We start from the raw sequence: 25,192 nt of genomic DNA, 5'->3' as shown, positions 1-25,192 counted from the left end.
TTACATGGCATGTATAATTAGAAAATGAAAAAATAGAAATCATCACCTCAAGGCTCATACCAGGCAACCTGATACATGATATCAGCATAAGAAATATATAGGAATAAAAATGAAAAGAAAATCGGGCTACAATTTTATGATAAAGAATTGCAAAATGTATTTAAAATACATAAACTAATAAAATTATGCAAATACAATATACCGTATATACTCGAGTATAAGCCGTGTTTTTCAGCACGATTTTTCATGCTGAAAACGCCCCCTCTCGGCTTATACGCGAGTGAACTCTTCGCCTGTCAATCCCTTCAGTGGTCTTCAACCTGTGGACCTCCAGATGTTGCAAAACTACAACTCCCAGCCAGCCATCGGCTGTCCGGGCATGCTGGGAGAGTTGTAGTTTTGAAACCTCTGGAGGTCCGCAGGTTGAAGACCACTGCGGCCTTCCTCATCATCCAGACCCCCCCCCCCCCTTTAGTTTCCTACTCTCCTCCCCTCGGTGGGAAGTAAGGGTGAGCTGGTCCGGGCCATCTATGCTGCAGGGACCGTCTGGTGGGGAGAGTTAGTCGTTCCGGGGTGTCCATTTTCACCGGGAGGCCCTCTTCTCCGCTCTGGGCCAGCCCCGGCCTAGTGATGTTGCCTTGATGACGGCGCACAGGGATGTCCCTGCGCATGAATCTCCCTGTGCGTCGTCGTCAAGGCAACGTCACTAGTCCGGGGCCGGGCCAGGAGTGGAGATGAGGGCCTCCTGGTGAAAATGGACACCCCGGAACGACTAACCCTCCCCACCGGACTGTCCCTGCAGCATAGATGGCCCGGACCAGCTCACCCTTCCTTCAACTGAGGGGAGATGAGTAGAAAACTAAAAGGGGGGGATGATGACGAAGGCCGCAGGGGTCTTCAACCTGCAGACCTCCAGATGTTTCAAAACTACAACCCCCAGCATGCCCGGACAGCTGATGGCTGTCCGGGCATGCTTGGAGTTGTAGTTTTGCAACATCTGAAGGTCTGCATGTTGAAGACCACTGAAGGGATTGACAGGCGGTGGAGATGGAGGGGTCGGGGATGATGTATTTCCCACCCTAGGCTTATAGTCGAGTCAATAACGTTTACTGGGTTTTTGGTGGGAAATTAGGTGCCTCGGCTTAAATTCGGGTCGGCTTATACTCTAGTATATACGGTACTATATTAGACCTACTTCCACAGTGCCCTTGTGGAATAGTAGTATTGTCCCGCACTTTAAATGTGAAATTTCACTGATATGTTCTATAGTCCGGCATTTGATGGTTCGGAATAATGTAATTACAGTTCACAATACCATATGTATTGGTTAGTGTATCCCAGTCCATACAAATAAGTATATAAAGTTGAATGTATAGTTACCAGCTTAAGTTATTATCCCAACCAGCTTCCACAAGGGCCCTGTGGAAGTAGGTCTAATATAGTATATTGTATTTGCATAATTTTATTAAGTTTATGTATTTTAAATACATTTTGCAATTCTTTTTCTTAAAATTGAAGCACGATTTTCTTCTCCTTTTTATTCCTATACAGTGGTCCTTCAACATACGATGGTAATTCGTTCCAAACGACCCATTGTTTGTCGAATCCACTGGTGACAGAAAGTTAAACATATTTGTAAATTACTTCTAATAAAACATCTTAATCCTTCCTGTACTTATTAGCTGCTGAATACTACAGAGGAAATTCTTTTCTTTTTGGAATGCACTCTGATTACATCACGAGCACAGTTCTCTCTGCTGACGTTATTATAATAATAATAATAGTAATAACTCTTTATTTATTGTTGTCCTTAGTGGGATTTGAACCCAAGTCCCCAACACTGCAAGGCAGCAGTGCTAACCACTGAGCCACCATGCTGCCCTTAGCATACATCTGCTATGCATGGTTGCTAAAATGGACAGAGATGTCAGCAGAGAGCACTGTGCTTGTGATGTCATCAGTGTTACAAAAAGAAAGGAATTTCCTCTGTAGCATTCAGCAGCTAATAAGTACTGGAAGGATTAAGATTTTTTAATAGAAGTAATTTACAAATATGTTTAACTTTCTGCCACCAGTTGATTTAAAAGAAAAAAGGTTTTCCCTGGAGTACCCCTTTAATACTCACCTGTCCCCGCCGCTCCGGACCGCGTCCTCACCGCTCCCGATGCTGTCCCAGGGGCTCCCGATGCTGTCTCGCTGTTCCGGCGTCGTCTTCGGGATCCTCTGGCTTCTTCCGCATCTTCTCCAGGGTCCGGGCCTCGCTTTCTGGTGCCATTATTACGCACGGCGTGCGCAGAGACGTAATAACGACGCCGTAAAGCAAGGCCCCGACCCCGGAGAAGATGCAGAAGACAGCGGAGGATCGCGAAGTGGACCCGGAGCAGCGCGTATAGGTAAGTGAACCTGTCCGGGATGCTTAAACTGCTATCCGACAGCAGCTTAAACATTTTGCGCTGTCAAATAGCAGTTAATGCGATGGCCCCAACATATAAAAGCATCGTATGTCGATTTGATCATATGTCGGGGTCATCGCATGTCGGGTAGTTACTGTATGTTTCTTATGTTGATATCATGTATCAGGTTGCCTGGTATTAGCCTTGAGGCGATGATTTATATTTTTTCATTTTTCTTGTATTTATGTCACACCTGGGTGTAGGTGTAAAATCATTATACCTTGGCTGATAGATTGTGAGCTGCACTTATTTATATATTTTTTCTATTATTAGAAAATGACCTACTGCCGTGTACTCTAATGTATGATATATATTTTTTCTTTTGCAAGGGTAATAGAAAGAGGTCGTATAAAATGTGGACAGTACTGGCCTCTTGAAGCTGGAAGAAGTGAAGATTCTGGGCACTTTATTATTAGGAACATTCATATAGATCTCTTCCAAGACTTCAAATTAACCCATCTGGATCTCTATAATAAACAGGTACCTAATGAATATTCCATGTGTTTGATGTGGCACTGTGGTCCCAGATTTGTAATTCAGACACAATCGAGGACAAGTTGTGCAGTACATAAATAGGCTGTATTACTACTGTATGTGTGAATTGGTTTACCAAAACTATGTCAGAAAAAGTCTTTTTAGGCTTTGTGGTGTGTGAAAATGACTGTCCAGTGTCTGAGAGGTGAAATATGAAGTTAGAAACAAGTATAGTCAAAACCAATCTTTGACTTTGTCATTTGTTTGGTACATAACAAGTGAAGTCTTGAACAAATAGGCAGCTTTAGATCGCATATTTTATTTTAGGTTTGTACTTTTTCCACTTGACCATCTTCCATGTCTGTTATTTTTTGTTTTTCTAGACCAATGAAAGCCGAAGTGTTGCCCATTACCAGTACATGAGTTGGCCTGATTTTGGCGTGCCTAAATCTGCTTCTGCCATGTTGGACTTTAGAGCCCAAGTAAAGCAACATCAAGCCATGGCTGTTGAAGCATTGGGGTCTGAGTGGACTGGACATCCTGCAGGGCCACCCATAGTGATTCACTGCAGTGCAGGCATTGGGAGAACAGGTGACCACTACTGTAGACATTACCTAGATTACTCAGATGGTGCCTCACCATATACTATTTTTTCTTGAGTCCCTTACATGTACTTGAGAACAGAATTCTTTAACAGTTATATTATTTAAATATTAACATGTTTATTTTTAATTATGTTGTACTTTAACCCCTTAAGGACCAGGCCCATTTTGGCCTTTAGGACCAGCCCAATTTTATTTTTGCATTTTCATTTTTTCCTTCTCGCCTTCTAAAAATCATAACTCTTTTTTATATTCCCATCCACAGACCCATATGAGGGCTAGTTTTTTGCGTCACCAATTTTACTTTGTAATGACATCACTTATTTTACCATAAAATGTATATATTATTTATGTAGGAAAATTGAAAAGAAAACCGCAATTTAGCACATTTTGGAAGGTTTTTGGAATTACATGTTTTCTTTATTCTGTGGGTCAATACGATTAAATTGATACCCATGTTATATACTTTTCTCTAGTATGTTTGAAATTGCCCTATTTTGACCACCTATAACTTTCTAATTTTTCCGTATACGGGGCGATATGAGGGCTAATTTTTTTGCGCCGTGATCTGTAATTTTTTTTGGTACCAAGTTTGCTTAGGTTTTCCTTTGATAGTTCAGATGTTTATTATATTCTCTTTTTACGCTTTTTTGGCGGTAAAATGGGAAAAACGGATTATTAAAATTTTTTATTAGGGGAGTGGATTTTTCTTTTTATTTTTTATTGCTAATACTGTTCAGTGCTATGCATAGTGCATAGCACTGATCAGTGTTATCGGTGATCCAAGGAGACTGATGGAGGCAGGTGAGGACCTCCGTCCGCCATTATAGTGCTGCGGGCGATCCGATCATCCATTTAAAGTACCACACTGCCGCAGATGTTGTGATCTGTATTGATCACGGCATCTGAGGCGTTAATGTCGGACATCCGCGCGATTGCGGATATCCGCCATTACCGGCGGGTCCCTGGCTGCTGATGGCAGCAGGGACATGACGCGAGCACCGCTCCAGTAATCATGGTCATGGCGGTGCGTAAATGTACGTCATGGTGCGGTAAGTACCATGACGTACATTTATGTCAATGGTCTTTAAGGGTTTATTCACACATACAGTATCCTGCGCAGATTTGATGTGCAGGATTTGTAACTGCAGATTAGAAGTGTTCAGTCATTTAGTTTACATTGAGATCTGCAGTAGAAGATCCTGCGCAGGATACTATACGTGTGAACGTACCCTAACAGTATAACTTTTTTCCTCCAGTTTGGTACGACCAACTACATGACGGTGGCTGCTTAAAAAAATAAAAAAAATGAACCCAGCTACTGTATTTATAGGCTTTCATAATCTTTGTAAATGTTTATATAAGCCAAAACACCCCTTTCATGTTTCTCTATGGGAGAGGCAGAGATGCTGCATCCCTGCATTCCAACGAGCTGTATAGAGAGGGCATGTCATTGACCTTCATGAGGTCGACGACACTCTCATTAGCCGCGACAATGCTGGGTACCCGTACAGGAGATTGCGGGGAGTCCCAGCGGTCGGACCCCCCGCAATCAGATGCTTCTCCCCTATCTGCAGGATAGGGAATAAGTGTATAAGACTGCAGTTCTCCTTTAACCCCTTAAGGACTCAGCCCATTTTGGCCTTAAGGACTCAGACAATTAAATTTTTACGTTTTCATTTTTTCCTCCTCACCTTCTAAAAATCTTTTATATTTTCATCCACAGACTAGTATGAGGGCTTGTTTTTTGCGCGACCAGTTGTCCTTTGTAATGACATAACTCATTATATCATAAAATGTATGGCGCAACCAAAAAACACTATTTTTGTGGGGAAATTAAAACGAAAAACGCAATTTTGCTAATTTTGGAAGGTTTCGTTTTCACGCCGTACAATTTATGGTAAAAATGACGTGTTCTTTATTCCGAGGGTCAATAAGATTAAAATGATACCCATTATTACATACTTTTCGATTATTGTTGCGCTTAAAAAAAAATCACAAACTTTTTAACCAAATTAGTACGTTTATAATCCCTTTATTTTGATGACCTCTAACTTTTTTATTTTTCTGTATAAGTGTACTTTTTTTTGATACCACATTTGCATATAAAAAACTTTTAATACATTTTTTATATATATTTTTTTTAATAAAATGTATTAAAAAAGTAGGAATTTGGGACTTTTTTTTTTTTTCGTTCACGCCGTTCACCATACAGGATCATTAACATTTTATTTTAATAGTTCGGACATTTACGCACGCGGCGATACCAAATATGTCTATAAAAAAATAATTTACGCTTTTTGGGGGTAAAATAGGAAAAAACTGACGTTTTACTTTTTTATTGGGGGAGGGGATTTTTCACTTTTTTTTTACTTTTACATTTTTTTTACATTTTTTTTTTTACACTTGAATAGTCCCCATAGGGGACTATTCATAGCAATACCATGATTGCTAATACTGATCTGTTCTATGTATAGGACATAGAACAGATCAGTGTTATCGGCGATCTTCTGCTCTGGTCTGCTCGATCACAGACCAGAGCAGGAGACGCCGGGAGCCGGACGGAGGCAGGAGAGGGGACCTCCGTGCGGCGTTCTGAATGATCGGATCCCCGCAGCAGCGCTGCGGGCGATCCGATCATTCATTCAAATCGCTCACTGCCGCAGATGCCGGGATCTGTATTGATCCCGGCACCTGAGGGGTTAATGGCGGACGCCCGCGAGATCGCGGGCGTCGACCATTGCCGGCGGGTCCCTGGCTGCGATCAGCAGCCGGGATCAGCCACGCATGACACGGGCATCGCTCCGATGCCCGCGGTTATGCTTAGGACGTAAATGTACGTCCTGGTGCGTTAAGTACCACCGCACCAGGACGTACATTTACGTCCTGCGTCCTTAAGGGGTTAAATGATGCACATATATAGGTAGAAACAAGTTGCTATGGATTTGTTGTGACTAATTCTGGTTCTTTCTTATATACCTAGGTACTTTTTGTACTCTGGATATTTGTTTATCCAGGCTGGAAAACATTGGAACAGTGGATGTACTACAGACCGTGAAGAGAATGAGAACTCAACGCGCTTTTAGTATTCAAACATGGGATCAATATTACTTTTGTTACATGGCAATTATTGAATACGCACAAAGAAAAAGCCTCCTTGCCCCTGTGGAATGGTCAGACACTGAATTTGAGACAGATAGCGAGTAATTATGCCCTCTCCATGGTACTTGGCCATAGCTGGTCCATTGTAAACTAGGTGGTGCTGGAAGGCTCTGTTCCCTTGCTGCCATGCAGTAAAGTGCAGGTCCCTTCAGTACACCGCTGGTTTGAGCTATTAATGCACTGGAAAGTGTCATAATTTATTGTAGCATGAATGCAATGGAGTAACTTGCACATCAATTTCTAGACTTGAACTAAATTGTACTTTTTTTTTTTTTTTCCTTTGCTGTTCTGTGCAGAAAGAACTATGTACAATGTGTCACAGATCCCTTTGTAAAGTGTGTAGTATCTTGTAGATTTGTTTAGTCCTCATTTTTATGATTTTGTATGTAAATTGTAATGTGTCCTTGAACGATTGCTTCAAAGTCTGTAACGTTCAACCAATGCCACAAAGTAAAGGTCCACATACCTGGTCACTTTGGCACTGATGTATATAGCTAACAGGATACGAGTTTTACAATTGGATAAATCCTCATGGGAGAACTGAAGGTTGTGTCCAAACGAATTACTGGTTAGAAGTGTTATGCAAACTCTTACTCATTTTCCCTTCTTTCAGCAGTGGGAGGGTTAAGACAAAGGCCTTAAGCTATGTTTGGTTTCCTTTGGGATGCTAAAACTGATGGTTATGAAAAGCTGTTTTGTTTAGTATTTTTTTGTTTTGTTTGTTGTTTTTTTCCTTTTGCCAGACACTACATGTAGTGTATGGATTTGTGTACAATATTACACTGCCTGCATTGATGTGCCTTTTTAATGTATTATGTGTAGCACAAAAGTCATAATTTATCCAAATTAAAAAGACAAATGCTTGCATTTATATTCTCAGGGGCCTCTTTCTAATTTCCATGTTTATTAGGGGGAAAGGAATCATTATTTTTTCTTGAGTCCCTTACATGTACTTGAGAACAGAATTCTTTAACAGTTATATTATTTGAATATTGATAACATGTTTCTTTAATTTAATTATTTTGTACTTTAACAGTATTACTTTTTTCCTCCAGTTTGGTACGACCAACTACATGACAGTGGCGGCATAAAAGACAAATGAACCCAGCTACTGTATTTATAAGCTTACGTAATCATTGTAAATGTTATATATGCTTTGGGATTGCAAAGATAGAATGCATTTATTTCATTGCTGTATTTAAAGTTACAGGACACGTTGGTACGAGGCTGGCAAATACATGGAAAACTAGGATGAACTTGTATGTCAGATTAAATATTTCTTTAGCCTTAATGTTTTGTGGGTTTTCTTTTTATCCAATTTGTACTGTGGTTGTAACATAAACAGAAACAATTCCACCATATTATTAAACATAGTACTTTCAATAGTTATAAGGCTATTCGATTGTGTATTTTATAGATAATAATGTGCAGACTGCTATGAGAGAAAAAAAAATACACTCGCCTTCTCCATTGTGTCCGGAGCCCAGTCTCACTGCACAGCATTTCCTGTTGTCTGTTAACACAGGGAATTGTACATTGATTGGATTAGAAGAATGTTTTTAGTAAGACTACATGCATGTATAATAACATAGCATGGTTTCAAAGTGTCTACATTTTTATTTGAAATCTTAATTGAACTAATGATAAACTACAGCTTAGTCCCAAAAAAAAGGTGAATGCTGACTCCTAGACTATTCTAGTGCAGGTGTATTACCTTTCCCACTAACTAGGATGCACAGGATAGTGCCGACCAGACAATAAATTTAGTAAGCTAACAAAGTAATGCAAGAAGTAAAATAAAATCCAGATATCTTTTATTTTTCTCATGATAAAACAGCATGTATCATAGTGTCTGCTACCTAAAAGTATATGCTATCGATGTATACCCATAGATGGTACGTTCTATGCTGTTTTTATCCGGAAATAGATATCTGAATTTAATTTCACTGGCTTTGTGGATGCTGGAGTACCCTTGTTTAAAAAAAAAAAATAAAAAAATAAATAAAAATAAAAAAAGGATTACAGCTTATTCCTTCAAAGGGACTTTCCAGTCAGGTGCTAAAAAAAAAAAAAATATGTAAGTCCCTAAGTGGGTTATTTATTACCATCTATACACTCACTGGTAAATTCACCATGACCTCTAGAAGATGGGCACCGATCCTCAAGCAAACTGAAACAGTCTGTGGGTAGTGTAGTACATGCTTTTATTTCCTGTACAGGCATATAGAAATGACATGTTTTGAGGGATACAACCCTTTTCCTCAATTTGGTATATAGTCATACAATACACATAACACCTGAGTTTAAAACCCCATCCCTTCCTCTCCATTCCCAGTGTTTTTCCTGTCCCGATTAGGGAAGGAACCTCTGAGAGTGCAGGAGAGCTCTCTTCTGCTAAATACCTATTTTATGCCGGCGGTTCATGTCCGAAATGATTTATTTTTTCTGTCTCCCCTTGCAGCACCCAGGCGGGCTTATACAGGGGAGACGCAATAGGGGCCGGATCGCGGTCCTCAGGTCCTGCCTTCTGGTCCCACGCCGACCGGTGAGCGGCGGCATCGCTAAACCGGAGGACTCAATGGTAAAACGTCGCTTCCGGTGACGTAGGAGTCCTCCGGAGCGCACATCCGGCCTAGTGTATGGCGTCTGACATCACGCCTGGCCGTAAGAGGTGGGGATTTCAAAATCCCAATGTATACTGGAAGCATGAAGATTTGAAAGGATGCTTACTCTAAAGGAGTAAGCTCTATAGAGAAACCACTCCGCTACTGCAGCACAACGCCGCAGGGACCAGCTACAGCACTGCAGTGCCATGTCCTGTTACCCACCACAGGATATATTGTGTTCTCTGTCACAGCCAAAGCTATTTTTGCTTCTACAGTTGTTTTTCCAGGATGTCTACACCGGTCAGGGCTGCTGAGGTTGAACCCGTGCAGATCAGAGTAACCGTGAGTAATGAGGGCCTATAGGGTTTATACCCTGGCCTATCTTCAGAATTACTGTCTGATCCTTTCCTCCCTTTTATATTTAGGGAGAAAAGGATACTCCTTTGATTTCCGTAGAAAATGTGTAATCTGTAATAAGGTTGCCAATGTGTTGCCAATTTAGTTGGAGGAAACTCCTGATATTATGAAAGATATTAGATCTATGATTCAGTCTTAAATCCAGGCTTCTAAATACTCTTCTTCAAGTCAGGCAGTCCCGTCTAAATCTCAAAAGATCCAATCAAAAACTAAAATGATCTTTCTCCGACTCTGATGATGATTTGTCTCATCAGGATATTGAGGAGGGTGAATGTGTAGACAGCCCACAAGAAGAAGAGGATACGGGTTTTAAATAATTTCTGTTTAATCCGAAGAACATTGAGGACCTTATTAAAGCGTTAAGAGCCACCCTTTACCTTGCGGAGGTACAAGAGGTTAAAACCATTCAGGGTTATTCGGAGGCCTAGGTGACCGTAAATCTCCCTCCTTCCCTGTTCATCCGAACATTCATAAGATCATTAATGACTAATGGGCTAGACCGGATAAGGGGTCCTTTATTCCTAAGGGCATTAAGAGATGTTATCCCTTTGCTAAGACTGACTCATCTAACTGGGACACTATTCCAAAAGTCGACGCTCCCATAGCTAAGGTGGCCAAAAATACCTCCTTTTAATTTGAAGACTCCTCTCAGTTAAAGGATCCAATGGACCGAAAAACAGAGTCTCTTAAAGAAGTCTTGGGAGGCAGCAGCTACGTTGCTTAGACCTAATTTAGCTTCCACTTGTGTAGCTAGAACCTTGGGTGTGTGGATTTACCAACTTCAGCTACACTCACAGGGCAATACCCCTAAAGATATAATTGCAAGTCTCCCTATTCTTAAAATGGCTACCAGTTTTCTGGCAGATGCATCTGCAGAATCTGTCAGATTATCTGCCTGCACTGCTGTCCTGTCAACTATTTCAAGAAGGGTGCTCTGGTTAAAATCCTGGACAGGGGATGTTACCTCCAAAAACAAATTGGCCGTCCTTCCATTCCATGAACAATTTGTTTTTGGAGCTGACTTAGATAATATCCTGGCTAAAGCCTCGGACAAAATAAATAAATAAATACGTTTTCCCAAAGAGAAAGCTCAACCAAAAAAGACCCCCTTTCGCCTCTTTTCTCAAACTAATCAGCCCTATAGAGGTAAGGGCAAAATAGGCCATTGGTCCTATGGAAAAGGAGGGAAAGGCTTCTTGTTTAACCCCAACCAGTCTAGCGCTAGTGGAGGTAAACAATGGCGCCATTCCGGTAGGGGTGAGATTGTCATCCTTCGCCCACATTTGGGAATCAATGATTCCCAACCCTTGGATAGTCAACATAATCCAAGAGGGTTACAGGGTAGAGTTCTCCCCTTCCCCCAAGATTTGTGGTAACCAAATCCCCAGGTTCCCTAGCCTTAATCATTCAGGGGGTCCAGAATCTATTGAGTTTAGGGGCAGTCCCAAAAAAACAGAGGTTCAGGTAATTATTGCCATCTGTTTCTAATCAAGAAGCCAAATGGGAAATTCAGGACTATCAATCTGAACACAACCCTTCTAAGATTCGCCGTCCATTGGGACGGAAGAGTCTGCCATTTTCAACTTGTTTGTCTGCCCTTCGGGCTCTCCTCAGCCCCCCGCATTTCACAAAAGTGATAGCGGAGGTGGTGGCAGTACTCAGAAAGTAGAAAATTCTGGTAATACCTTTTTATACGACATATCGATTGTGGCGGACTCTGGTCTTTACCTAAAAGAACATATAAAAAGAACGGCTCAGGTCCTTCAGGATCTCGGCTGGATCTGGAACCTAGAAAAATCTGACTTGCTACCAAGTTACAGGAAGGTCTTTTTAGGAATCATCTTGGATTCAGTAGCCCAACAGTCCTCTCTTCCCAGAGAAAAGATACAGGATCAGATTAATCTACTTCTTACTCTCAAAAGTTGTACTCAAAGATGTGCCATGTCTGTCCTAGGATTGTTAACATCTTCAATCCCAACAGTGGCTTGGGCTCAGTACCACTCCAGACCCCTCCAGAAGTGGATTCTAGGGGTATGGGACAAAAAGCAAACCTCCTTAGACAAAAAAATTTCGCCTCCATCAGAATTAAAGAGCCAGCTAAGATGGTGGCTTTCCCTCCAAAATCTTGTAAGGGGTGTACACTGGCATCAAACAGACCCCAGGATCATTACCACGGATGCCAGGGCTCAGGGTTGGGGAGTCCATTTCCCTTGTACCGAAAGCTTTTCTGAGTGGAGTCCCACTCTAGCGAACAGGTCAGGGAATCTGAAAGAGTTGTTAGCCATTTGGATGGCTCTACAGGACTTGGAACTTTATTGCAAAGACAGACACGTCCTCATTTACTCAGAAAACACAAACCGCAGTGGCGTTCATCCATCATCAGGGGGGCCTCGCCACTCAGCCCTACAGTCAGTCTCAGGTCATATATTCTGTTGGGCAGAACAGATTGTACTTTCCATCTCAGCAGTTTATCTCAGGGGGATATGGAACATCAAAGCAGACTTTCTAAGTCCACACTTTATAGATCCGAGGGAATGGACGCTAGCCGGCTGGGCATTTTCGTCAATAGTCAACGCCTGGGGTCTACCCCAGATAGACCTGTTTGCCTCCAGGAAGAATCGTAAAGTGAGCAGTTTCTTCTCTTTGAATCCCAGAGACTCTCCAGTGGCAGTGGATGCTCTAGTTCAGGAATGATCTTTCAGCCTGGGATATGCCTTCCCCAATAGTCCTAAATACCCAGATTACTACACAAGCTGATGATCCACTCTTCCACACTCATAGATTTTAGAAGAGGAAACCAATATGGTTTCCTCCTCCAGATCTACTAACCCAAGCTCCAGTCCAGCTCAGTCGGGTTCATACCCTCATCTTAGCGGCCTGGAAACTGAGAAGCTCCTACTAGGAAGAAAGGGTTTCTCTGAAAGAGTAATTAACACCCTACTAGCCAGTCGCAAGTCTTCCACCTGTAAGAGTTATTCTAAGGTTTGGGGAAAAATATGTTTCCTGGCGTGCTTCTTCCTTTTCACTTGAATCCCCTAACATTCCTCAGATAATTTTCTGCCGGATGGCTTTGACTTGGTCTTTCTCCAGACACTTTAAACCCTTAAGGACCCAGGGTTTTTCCATTTTTACATTTTCGTTTTGTCCTCCTTACCTTTAAAAAAAGCATAGCTCTTTCAATTTTGCACTTAAAAATCCATATGATGGCTTATTTTTTGCGCCACCAATTCTACTTTGTAATGACATCAGTCATTTTACGCAAAAATTTACGGCAAAACGGGAAAAAAATCATTGTGAGACAAAATTGAAAAAAAAAAAAACACCATGTAAATTTTGGGGGCTTCCGTTTCTACACAGTACATTTTTCGGTAAAAGTAAGACCTTCTCTTTATTCTGTAGGTCCATATGGTTAAAATGATACCCTACTTATGTAGGTTTGATTTTGTCGTACTTCTGGAAAAATTCAGAACTACATACAGGAAAATGTATACGTTTAAAATTGTCGTCTTCTGACCCCTATAACTTTTTTATTTTTCAGCGTATGGGGTGGTATTAGGGCTCATTTTTTGCGCCGTGATCTGAAGTTTTTAGAAGTACCATTTTTGTATTGATCAGACTTTTTGATTGATTTTTATTCATTTTTTCATGATATAAAAAGTGACCAAAAATACACTATTTTGGATTTTGGAATTTTTTGGCGCGTACGACATTAACCGTGCGGTTTAATGATATATTTTTATAATTCGGACATTTCCGCACGCGGTGATACCATATATGTTTGTTTTTATTTACACTTTTTTTTTTTTTAAATGGGAAAAGGGGAGTCAAACTTTTATTAGGGAAGGGGTTAAATGATCTTTATGCACTTGTTTTGAAATTTTTTTTTTTTTTTTTTGCAGTGTTATAGCTCCGATAGGGGGCTATAACACTGCACACACTGATCTTTTACATTGTTCAATGGTTTCTCATAGGAAACCATTGATCGATGATTCTGCCGCTTGACTGTTCATTCCCTGATCTCAAGCACTGAGCAGTCATTCGGCAATCGGACAACAGGAGGCAAGGTAGGAGACCCTCCTCGTGTCTAATTAGCCACGGGCCCCGGCCGTTGTTGGAGGCCGGGCCCGACCTGCTATAGATGCGAGTTACAGAACGGGAGCGGACTCATGATGTACATGTACGTCATGGGTCCTTAAGAGGTTAAAGGTGCAGGTTTCAGCCCTCAGTGCTCTTTTCCAAATGAAATTAGGAGATGATTGTTGGGTGTCTAGGTTTATTAAAGCCTCTGAGAAAGTTAGGCCTAGGATTACAAACTAACCTCCGTGGAACCTTAATGTAGTCCTTGAGGCCCTTACTGAAGCTCCCTTTGAGCCAATAGAGTCCATAAATGACTTACTTTAAAAACTGTATTTTTGGTAGCAATAACATCTGCACATAGTCAGTGAGATTCAGGCTCACTACTTTACAGCCTTTTTTTATAGTCAGAGATAGGGATCGACCGATTATCGGTTTGGCCGATATTATCGGCCGATAATCACGATTTTGGGCATTATCGGTATCGGCAATTACCTTGCCGATAATGCGCGGCCGACCCGCCGCACCCCCCACCGCTCCGCCCCGACCCCATTGCCTCCCCCATCCCCGGTTTTATAATTACCTGTTCCCGGGGTTCAATACTACTTCTGGCTCCTGCTGCGTCCTACGCTACGCTGTGCGCAATGCCTAGTGACGTGACGCTACGTCACCGTCAGTGCGCACAGTGACAGCCTAGGAGGACGCCACCAGAGCCAGATGTAGAGTGGACCCCGGGCACAGGTAATTATAAAACCGGGGATGGGGGAGGCAATGGGGCTGGGGCGGTGGTGATAGGACTCGGGAGGACCCACGATCAGGCTGGGGGAGAGAAGAGGGTGGCGGCGGCGGTGGTCTATGGCACCGCAAAAGCCGCTGCAGTTCATTGATTTAAAGTGCCCGCTTTAAATCAATGATCTGCAGCGGTGTCGCAGGGGGATAAATAGCCGATAACTTATATCGGTATAAATTATCGGCTATCGGCTCTAACCTCCACAGATTATCGGTATTGGCCCTGAAAAAAAAAAACGATATTGGTCGATCCCTAGTCAGAGATGATAGAATCTTTCTCAAATTAGACCCTAATTTTGTACCAAAAGTATCGGCATCTTTTCATAGATCCCAGGATATGGTTATTCCTTCCTTCTGCTCACCTCCTAAGATCATTCAACTGTTAAGATATAAGGAGAGCAGTGTTTCAATATGTTGAATCCTCCCGTCCCCGGATGAAAGACAAAAACATTTTTCTCCAGTTTGCAGGTCCTAACAAAGGGAAAAAGGCTTCCAAGAGTTCTATTGCGAGATGGGTCCGTATGGCCATCTCAGACACCTATTCGGCAAAGGGAAAAATTCCCCTCTTGAATTAAAGGCTCATTCTGCCCACGCAGTCTTGTCCTCATGGGCAGAGAGAGTATCTGCTTCTGTGGAGCAGATTTGTCGTACAGCCACTTGGGAAAATGTACATACGTTTTCCAAGCATTATAGATTAGATGTTCTTTCTAATCAGGACATGGTGTTCGGACACAAAGTCTTGAGTGCTGTGATCCCTCCCTGAATACTATTCTTTAATATTATCTCCGGGTGCTGTCATGGAGACGACTTGGGAAATGGTGAATTATACTCACCAATAATTGTATTTCCTGACAGCCCTAAGTCTCCATGACAGCACCCATAATACCCACCCTTTTGGTTTTTCTTTCTTGTTTGGTCATTTGGTGATAACTTTTCCTTTCTACTCGGTGTTCTTTATAATACACTGGGAATGGAGAGGAAGGGGTGGGGTTTTAAACTCTCTCAGGTGTTTTTCCTGTCCCAATTAGGCAGGTGCAATCTCCGGGTGCTGTCATGGAGACTTCCAGGAAATCCAATTATCGGTGAGTATAATTCACCATTTCTGGCCATCTACATTCCCTCCATTACCATTGCAACTGATCAAATCCAAACAGATGGTGAAGATCATAAATGTAAGCGTTAGTAGTTTATCAGTTTTATAAAGTGTTAATAGCTAGGATACCTTGGAGAAATAAATAGGTACATGTATATTATATAAATAAATAGATGGATCGATAGAAATGGTGGTTGAAGAATATACAAAAAGAAGGTTGCAGCGGCACTCTATCAAAAAAATGGAGGCTCTTAGCGCACTATTTGATCAAAACGTGTCCCCCCATCCACCACGCGGAGGTGGCCTCATTTCGGATGGGACCCTAACACTCATTTCACTCGCCTCTGCTGGTCATATGGCCTCTGGCTGGGTGACATGCTGGATCCAATATCAATTTATAAAACCTCCTGTGAAACGGAGGGGTGCACGGTTAGAGAGGGGGCCACTCCCCCGAAATTGCACAGCAAAAACAAAGAAAAATAGCCAGCACAACTACCTAATACACGGGTGCACGCTGTTGTGGCAAATACAGGTATACAAAAAGAAGGTTGCAGCAGCACTCTTGGTCAAAAAAATGCAGGCTCTCAGCACACTTTTTAATCAAAACATGACCACGCGGAGGTGGCCTCATTTCTAATGGGACCCTAACTTTCATTTCGCTCACCTCTTCTGGGCATATGGCCTCTGACTGTGACATGCTGGATCCGCTATCAATTTAGTGAAGACTAACAAATATAAAATACTTGCTATATATAGAAAAATACCTAATTGTATTAAAAGGACTCTAATGGATAAAAAAAAAAAGGTATACTCATTAATAGATCAAAAAGTTTATTCTGTGTAGTGTGTGTCGTCTACTGGTAGATGGCACACCTTCATTCATTTCTGTGAGAGCACCAATGATGCCCGAGTGCTGTAATGCAGGTGGCACCTGCACCTCTCTTAAAGCCAAATCCTGTCCCAGTAATCGCAGGGGGTCCCTGTGCTCTGACCCCCCTGATCAGCTACTTATCCCATATCCTATGAATAGGGGATAGGTTTATTTTTGTCGGATGTCTCCTTTAACAGCAATGTCTTATGAAAAGAAAATCCCAAAACAGACTCAAAATGGCCACTAAGTTTTTTTACAACCTATTGCAACAACAACCAATTCATGTCCATATTGACCACAAATTGTAAGATTGCAATTGCACTTTTAATTGGACTATGCTCATAAGGGGAAATTATTAAATACTAGGTTCAAAGCTGTGCTGCAAACCTTACTCAACAGCGGTTTATTCTGAAAATATCCCCCCAAAATATGACAGACTCAAAATGGTGATTAAAATTTATTATGACCTATTGCATCAACAAACAATTCAGGTCCATATTGGTCACTAGAAGATCCTAATGAAAGACCCCTTTCTCTGCCCCTGCTTGCCTGATAAATCCCAACTAACATTCCCTACAGCCTGTTCCCTAAAAAATATATTTTAGCACCAAATAAGTAAAAAAAAAAAAAAAAAAAATTATAACAGATATTCCTAGACACAATAGGATGTTTAAAATGTCGGCATAGTAATGTGTAAATTTTGCGAAAGCATCAAGCAAGGAATGAAGAAATTTTGTTCTAATGTTACCAAAGAGGAGTTTACTATCAAATTATATATATATATATATATATATATATATATATATATATATATATATATATATATATATATAAAATCACCAATTAAATGGTCCAGCCATGTTTTATAAGTAGGATGATTGATTATAAGATAGGAAAGGGGGCAAAGTGATCATAGGGAAATCCAATTAGGGAATGTTATAAGCCTGCAGGAGAGGTGTTTTCAGGGCATGTTTAAAGCTGGATGTTGGGTAGACATCGAAGGATTTGAGGTATCGTATTCCAGAGAACTGCTGCAGCACAAGCAAAGTCTTGTAGAGTGAAGTGAGGTTTGGATTATAAAAGCTATTTGTTTTAGATCATTAGCAGAGATGGTAGATAGATGAGGGAGGTGGAGCACTGTGGAGAGTTTGTGTGAGTTAGGATTTTGTACTCTATTCTGGACTGAATAGGTAAGGCTAGGTTCACATTACCATTTGCATTCGACCCGTTAAGGGTCTGATCGGCTTTTTTTTTTTTTTTTTTGAGCCAAATGTACCCTGAAACGGGTCGGGTGCAAATGGGTCCTGATGGACCCCATTCACTCACATGGGGTCCATCGGTGATCTGGTAATTTTATAGCAATTTAGCAAAGAAAGAAAACATAGTGCTTGCACTATTTTTTTTTCTCAGCTAAACTCCCGTCAATCTGGCCAATTGATTTGGAAATCCGAATCAGAGTGTGGCGGCAATGTGAACGAACCCTAACCAGTGAAGTGACTGGCACAGTGATGGAGGCATCAGTGCAACAGCTGGAAGGTAAGATGAATCTGGCTGCAGCATTTAGGATGGACTGAAGAGGGAACAGTTTAGAGAGAGTGCAGGGGTGATGTCATGGGAAGAGGTATAGAGCTGTGTGTCATCAGCATTGAGATGGTATTGGAAACCAAATCTACTGATCTTTTTCCAATGGGGCTGTGTACAGAGAAAGAGGGAAAGACCCAGGACTGATTCCCTAAGGAAAAAGACACTGAAGGAGTGGTCAGAGAGCAGAGTCCTTAAGACCAATGGAGTGAAGACTACTGAGGAGAAGTTGATGATCTAGTGCAGGGGTCCTCAAACTACAGCCTGCGGGTCACATGCGGCCCGCCGAGGGCATTTATCCGACCCGCCGTTGCCTAAGGACATCCCTGTCTCCCGAAAGATGTTTTCGGGACACAGGGATGCGCTCTCGGCGGCCCCGCGTTTAAAAACTTAAGGACCACTGGGAGGTAGCGCATACCGGGATGTCACTGACATCCCGTGCGTGTGCCCATAGCAACAGAGCACGGAGCAGCGAGCAGGACGTGCGCTGGCCAGCTTAGTAAGTGTTACCAACGGCACGTCAGCTTCGGTGCTCCTACTTTAACTTTAATAAAGCAGGGGCCACCGGGAGGTAGCGCACGAAGAGACGTCACTGACGTCCCTGTGTGCGCCCATAGCAACAGCAGAGGAGGAGGATGTGCGCGCGCATGGTAAGTTACCAGTATGTACGTCATCTTCAGTGTTCCGACCACCGCTCCTCCGATCCCGGAGGAGGGGTGGTCGGAGCACTGAAGGGGGGCAGTACACAGGCATACAGCCTCCAGCCATGCACTGTATGGCTGGAGGCTGTATGTCTGTGGGGGAACATACTGCTAGCCTAATGTGGGGGAACTATATTGCCAACTAAATGTAGGGGAACTACAACCTAATGTGGGGGAACTATACTGACAACTAAATGTGGGGAAACTACAACCTAATGTGGGGGGAACTATACTGCACCTAATGAAGGGGAACTACAACTTAATGTGGGGGAGCTATACTGCCAACCTAATTTTGGGGGGAACTACAACCTAATGTGGGGGGGAACTATACTGCCAACCAAATGTGGGGGAACTACAACCTAATGTGGGGGTGAACTATACTGCCAACCTAATGTGGGGGAACTACAACCTAATGTGTGTGTGTGGGGGGGGGGGACTATACTGCCAACCTAATGTGGGGGAACTACAACCTAATGTGGGGGAACTATACTGTCAACTAAATGTGGGGGAACTACAACCTAATGTGGGGGAACTATGCTGCCTACCTAATGTGGGGAAAACTGTGCTGCATACTTAAAGGGGTAGTCCACTAATAAGATATGTGTGTGCATAAGAATTTGTTCATAGGCTGTTGTTTTTTTTTTTTTTAAATCTATTGTCCGGCCCTCCAACCGTCAACTGGCCCCCTGTTTAAAAAGTTTGAGGAGCCCTGATCTAGTGTCAAAAGCCGCATAGAGATCGAGAAGAATAAATAAAGGAAAACTGCCTTTAGATTTGGCAGAAGATCATATGTGACTTTGGTTAGGGCTGTTTCTATAAAGTGTAAGATATAGAGATGAGCGAAGTTAAAGTGATTCAATACGTCACAAACTTCGCAGCTCGGCAGTTGATGACTTTATCCTGCATAAATTAGTTCAGCTTTCAGGTGCTCCGGTGGTCTGGAGACTCTCTTCTAGGACTGTATCCACCTTTTCCAGCCCACTGGAGCACCTGAAAGCTGAACTCATTTATGCAGGATAAAGTCAGCAACTGCCGAGCCGAGAAGTTTGTGACTAATTGAATTACTGTAAATTTGCTGATCTCTAGCAGAAACTAGGCTGTAAGGAGTCATGGAGCAAGTTTTCAGAGAGATAGATAATGTGGGAAGAGACCAAGCGTTCCAGGAGAATGTTTGGAGATGAAGGTGAGATTAGAGATTGGTCAATAGCTGTATATGACTGATCCACATATGTTTTTTTTCAGTGATTTCAGGTTTATGACCGAATGTTAAAAGGAGGAGGGAAAGATACCAGAGGAGTAAAAATTTAACCTAAAGGGGTGCTCCAGTGGGAAAAAAAATTATATATAAAATCAACTGGTGCCAAAAAGTAAAACAGATATGTAAATGACTTCTATTAAAAAAAATCTTAATCCTTCCAGTATGCTCCACGGGAAGTTATTTTCTTTTTGAATATCTGAAGCTCTCTGCTGACACCTCTGTCCATGTCAGCAACTGTCCAGAGCAGACAAAATCCCAATAGCAAACCTCTCCTGCTCTGGACAGTTCCTGACATGGACAGAGGTGTCAGCAGAGAGCCCTGAGGTCAGACAGAAAAGAAATTCAAAAAGAAAAGAAGCATATAGCAGCTAAGTGCTGGAAGGATTGAAGGGGTACTCCGGTGGAAAACGGTTTATTTTAAATCAACTTCTGCCAGAAAGTTATAAAGATATGTAAATCACTTCTAAATTCTAAATAAAAAAATCTTAACCCTTCCAGTACAGAAAAGAAATTCAAACAAAAAAGAGCTTTCTCTAAAGTAAACAACAGCTGATACGTACTGGAAGGATTGAGATTTTTTAATGGAAGTAATTTACAAATCTGTTTTACTTTCTTGCACCGGTTGATTTAAAAAAAAAAAAAAAAAAAAAAAAAAGCTTTCCACTGGAGTACCTCTTTTAACCTCTTCAGGACACATGTCGTACCGGTACGTCATGGGACCCTGGTACTTAAGGACCCATGACGTACATGTACGGGCATGGGAATTTTGTCCCTGCCGCGCAGCGGGCAGGGATCGGACCAGGGTGACTGCTAATATCGATCAGCAGGCACCCCGTGCAAATGCCCAGGGGGGTCATGTCGGCGATTGCGGCAAATCGCAAGTGAATTCACACTTTTGACTTGCGCGATTCCGGGTCATTACGGGTCTATGGTGACCCGGAATATAAGGGGGATCACGGTTGTCCAAGACACAGACTATCCCCCCTGAAGGGATAGGAGTGAGGTGGCAGGGGGGCCACCCCTCCTATCCCTGCTATTGGTCATATAGGCGTGACGACCAATAGCAGATTGGGGGAGGGGGGGTTACTTTCGGTTTCCCCGTTCAGCCCACCCACAATAGGCGGGGCAGGATGGGGAAACCGACAGGGACCGGCGCCAAATTTCACTTACCGATCTGCGGAGGCTGCGGGCGACGGTGATTTGCTGGCGACGATGTCATGCGGCTAACATCCCTGGATCCTACGGAAGCAGGTGAGTTGTCTAGCAACATCTGGAGGGCTACAGTTTGAGACCACTATACAGTGGTCTCTAAACGGTAGCCCTCCAGATGTTGCAAAACTACAACTACCAGCATGCCCAGACAGCTGTTTGGGCATGTTGGGAGTTGTAGTTTTGCAACAGCTGGAGGTCTACATTTTAGAGACCACTGCACAGTGATCTCCAAACTGTAGCCCTCTAGATCTTGCAAAACTACAACTCCTAGCATGCCCACACAGCAGTTTTCGGTCTGTGCATGCTGGAATTTGTAGTTTTGCAACATCTGGAGGGCCACAGTTTGGAGATCACTTTGCACTGGTCTCTAAATTGTAGACCTCTAGATGTTGCATAACTACATCTCCCAGCATGCCCTTCGGCAATCAGTACATGCTGGGAGTTGTAGTTTTGCAACAGCTGGGGAGACACACTGGTTGGAAAATACTGAGTTAGGTAACAGAACCTAACTGAAGGTTTTCCAACCAGTGTGCCTCCAGCTGTTGCAAGAAGTACAACTCCCAGCATGCACGGTCTGTCAGTACATGCTGGGAATTGTAATTTTTAAACAGCTGGATGGTTTGCCCCTCCCCCCCCCATGTGAATGTACATACAGGGTACATTCACATGGGCAGGTTTACAGTAAGTTTCCTGCTTGTACTTTGAGTTGCAGCTAATTTTTCGCCTCAGTACGAACTCCTAGCAGGAAACTCACCGTAACCCGCCAGTGCGAATGTACCCTAAAAACACTACACTGCACTAACACATAATAAAGGGTAAAACACTACATATACACCCCCTTTACTCTGTCCCCCCCCCCCCCCAATAAAAATGAAAAACATATTGTATGACAGTGTTTCCAAAATGGATCTTCCAGCTGTTGCAAAACAACAACTCCCAGCATTTCTGGACAGCCACTGACTGTCCAGGCATGCTGGGAGTTTAGCAACAGCTGGAGGCACCCTGTTAGGGGTATTCTACGCCAGTGATTCCCAATATCCACATCTATGCAATCCCTAATTTAGTCCTCAAATGTGCATGAGCTCTCTCACTTCAGAGCCCTGTCGTATTTCAAGGAAACAGTTTAGGGCCACATATGGGGTATTTCCGTACTAAGGAGAAATTGCACTACAAATTTTGCGGGGCTTTTTCTCCTTTTACCTCTTATGAAAAGGAACATTTGGGGGCTACACCAGCCTGTTAATGTAAAAAAAATTAAAAAAAATTACACTAACATACTGGTGTTGCCCCATACTTTTTATTTTCACAAGCGTTAAAAGGGAAAAAAAAGACCCCCAAAATTTGTAACGCAATTTCTCCTGAGTACAGAAAAACCCCATATGTGGGCGTAAAATGCTCTGCGGGCGCACAACAAGGCTCAGGAGTGAGAGTGCACTATGTACATTTGAGGCCTAAATCGGTGATTTGCACAGGGGTGGCTGATTTTAAAGCAGTTCTGACATAAACTCAAAAAAAAGAAATACCCACATGTGACCCCATTTTGGACACTACACCACTCACGGAACGTAACAAGGGGTATAGTGCACCTTAACACCCCACAGGTGTTTAATGAAAATTCTTGAAAATTGGATGAAAAAATGAAAAAAAAAATATATATATATATATTTATATATATTTCACTAAAATGCTGGTGTTACCCAAAATTTTTCATTTTCGCAAGGGAAAATAGGAAAAAAGCCAAAATTTGTAACCCCATTTCTTCTGAGTTAGAACATACCCCATGTGTGGATGTAAAGTGCTCTGCAGGCAAACTACAATGCTCAGAAGAGAAGGAGCGCCATTGGGCTTTTGAAGAGAAAATGTGTCCAGAATTGAAGGCCACATGTGTTTACAAAGCCCCCATAGTGCCAGAACAATGGACCCCCCCCCCCACATATGACCCCATTCTGGAAACTACACCCCTCATGTAATGTAATAAGGGGTAAAGTGAGCATTTATACCCCCCATTTTTCATTTGCACAACCCACTGTTCCAAAGATCTGTCAAACGCCAGTGGGGTGTAAATACTCACTGGAGGGATGTAGTTTCCAAAATAGGGTCACATGTGGGGGGGTCCTCTGTTCTGGCAGCACAGGGGACTTTGTAAACGCACATGGCCCCTGACTTCGATTTAAAAAAAAAAAAAAAATCTCAAAAGCTCAATGGCGCTCCTTCTCTTCTGAGCATTGTAGTGCGCCAGCAGAGCACTTGACATCCACACATGGGGTATTTTCATACTCAGAAGAAATGGGGTTACAAATTTTGGGGTTCATTTTCTACTATTACCCCTTGTAAAAATGTAAAATTTGGGGGAAAACTAGCATTTTAGTGAAAAAAAAAATCAATTACACATCCAAATTTAACAAAAAGTCATCAAACACCTGTGGGGTGTTAAGGCTCACTGTACCCCTTGTTATGTTCCTTGAGGGGTGTAGTGTCCAAAGTAGTATGCCATGTGTTGTTGGTTTTTTTTTTTGCTGTTCTAGCACCATAGGGGCTTCTTAAATGTGACATGCCTCCAAAAACCATTTCAGAAAAACTCACTCTCAAAATCCCACTGTCGCTCCTTCCCTTCTGATCCTTCTAGTGCACCCACAGAGCACCTGACATACACATATGAGGTATTTCCTTACTCGAGAGGAATTGGGTTACACATTTTAGGAAGATTTCTCTCCTTTTACCCCTTGTAAAAATGCAAAAATTGGGTCTACAAGAACATGCCAGTGTAAAAAATGAAGATTTTGAATTTTCTACTTTAATTTGCTGCTATTCCTGTAGAACACCTAAAGGGTTAACAAATCTTTTGAATGGCACTTTGAAGAGTGCAGTTTTTATAATGGGGTCTTTTATGGGGTATTTCTAATATGAAGGCCCTTCAAATCCACTTAAAAATTGAACTGGTCCCTGAAAAATTTAGATTTTGAAAAGGTTGTGAAAAATTTGAAAATTGCTGCTGAACTTCTTTGAAGCCCTCTGATGTCTTCCAAAAGTAAAAACATGTCAACTTTATGATGGAAAAATAAAGTAGACATATTGTTTATGTGAATCAATATATAATTTATTTGGGATGTCCATTTTCTTCACATGCAGAGAGCTTCAAAGTAAAAAAAAAAAAAAGCAAAATTTTCAAATTTTTTCATCAAATTGTTTAATTTTTCACCAAGAAATGATGCAAGTATCGACAAAATTTTACCACTAACATAAAGTAGAATATGTCACGAAAAAAAACAATCTCTGAATCAGAATGAAAGGTAAAAGCATCCCAGAGTTATTAATGCTTAAAGTCGCAGTGGTCAGATGTGCAAAAAATACCCGGGTCCTACAGTGAAAACTGGCTGGGTCCTTAACAGGTTAACCCCTTAAGGACCCAGTCAATTTTCAGTGTAGGACACGGTCATTTTTTGCACATCTGACCACTGTCACTTTAAGCATTAATAACTCTGGGATGCTTTTATCTTTCATTCTGATTCCGAGTTTGTTTTTTCGTGACATATTCTACTTTATGGTAGTGGTAAAATTTTGTTGATACTTGCATCATTTCTTGGTGAAAAATTCCAAAATTTGATAAAAAAAATAGAAAATTTTGCATTTTTTTTTTACTTTGAAGCTCTCTGCTTATAAGGAAAATAAATATTCCAAATTAATTATATATTGATTCACATATACAATATGGGGAAGATTTATCAAAACCTGTCCAGAGGAAAAGTTCTCCAGTTGCCCATAGCAACCAATCAGATCGCCTCTTTCATTTTTCACAGGCCTCTTTAAAAATAAAAGAAGCAAGCTGATTGGTTGCTATGGGCAACTGCTCCACTCTTCCTGTGCATAGGTTTTGATAAATCTCCCCCTATGTCTACTTT

General features: G+C 42.0%; 1 protein-coding gene across 3 annotated transcripts in view; it reads left to right on the top strand.

Moving 5' to 3' along the window:
- The window catches only part of LOC130364845 (tyrosine-protein phosphatase non-receptor type 9-like), a 78,120-nt gene extending 70,054 nt beyond the window's left edge, over positions 1–8,066 (top strand). For 2 of the 3 annotated variants that reach the window (XM_056568817.1, XM_056568816.1), the window contains exons 12-14: positions 2,783–2,933; positions 3,311–3,518; positions 6,513–8,066. In XM_056568817.1, coding sequence (XP_056424792.1) covers positions 2,783–2,933; positions 3,311–3,518; positions 6,513–6,736 — 583 coding nt within the window. In that variant the 3' untranslated portion in view covers positions 6,737–8,066. The remainder of the gene's footprint in view (positions 1–2,782; positions 2,934–3,310; positions 3,519–6,512) is intronic. The other variant, XM_056568818.1, reaches the window with a different exon arrangement.
- Positions 8,067–25,192: the final 17,126 nt, after the last annotated feature.

The sequence above is a fragment of the Hyla sarda genome, chromosome 1 (assembly GCF_029499605.1).
Source record: "Hyla sarda isolate aHylSar1 chromosome 1, aHylSar1.hap1, whole genome shotgun sequence".
Taxonomy (NCBI): Eukaryota; Metazoa; Chordata; class Amphibia; order Anura; family Hylidae; genus Hyla; species Hyla sarda.
This window is presented reverse-complemented; position numbering and strand designations above follow the sequence as displayed.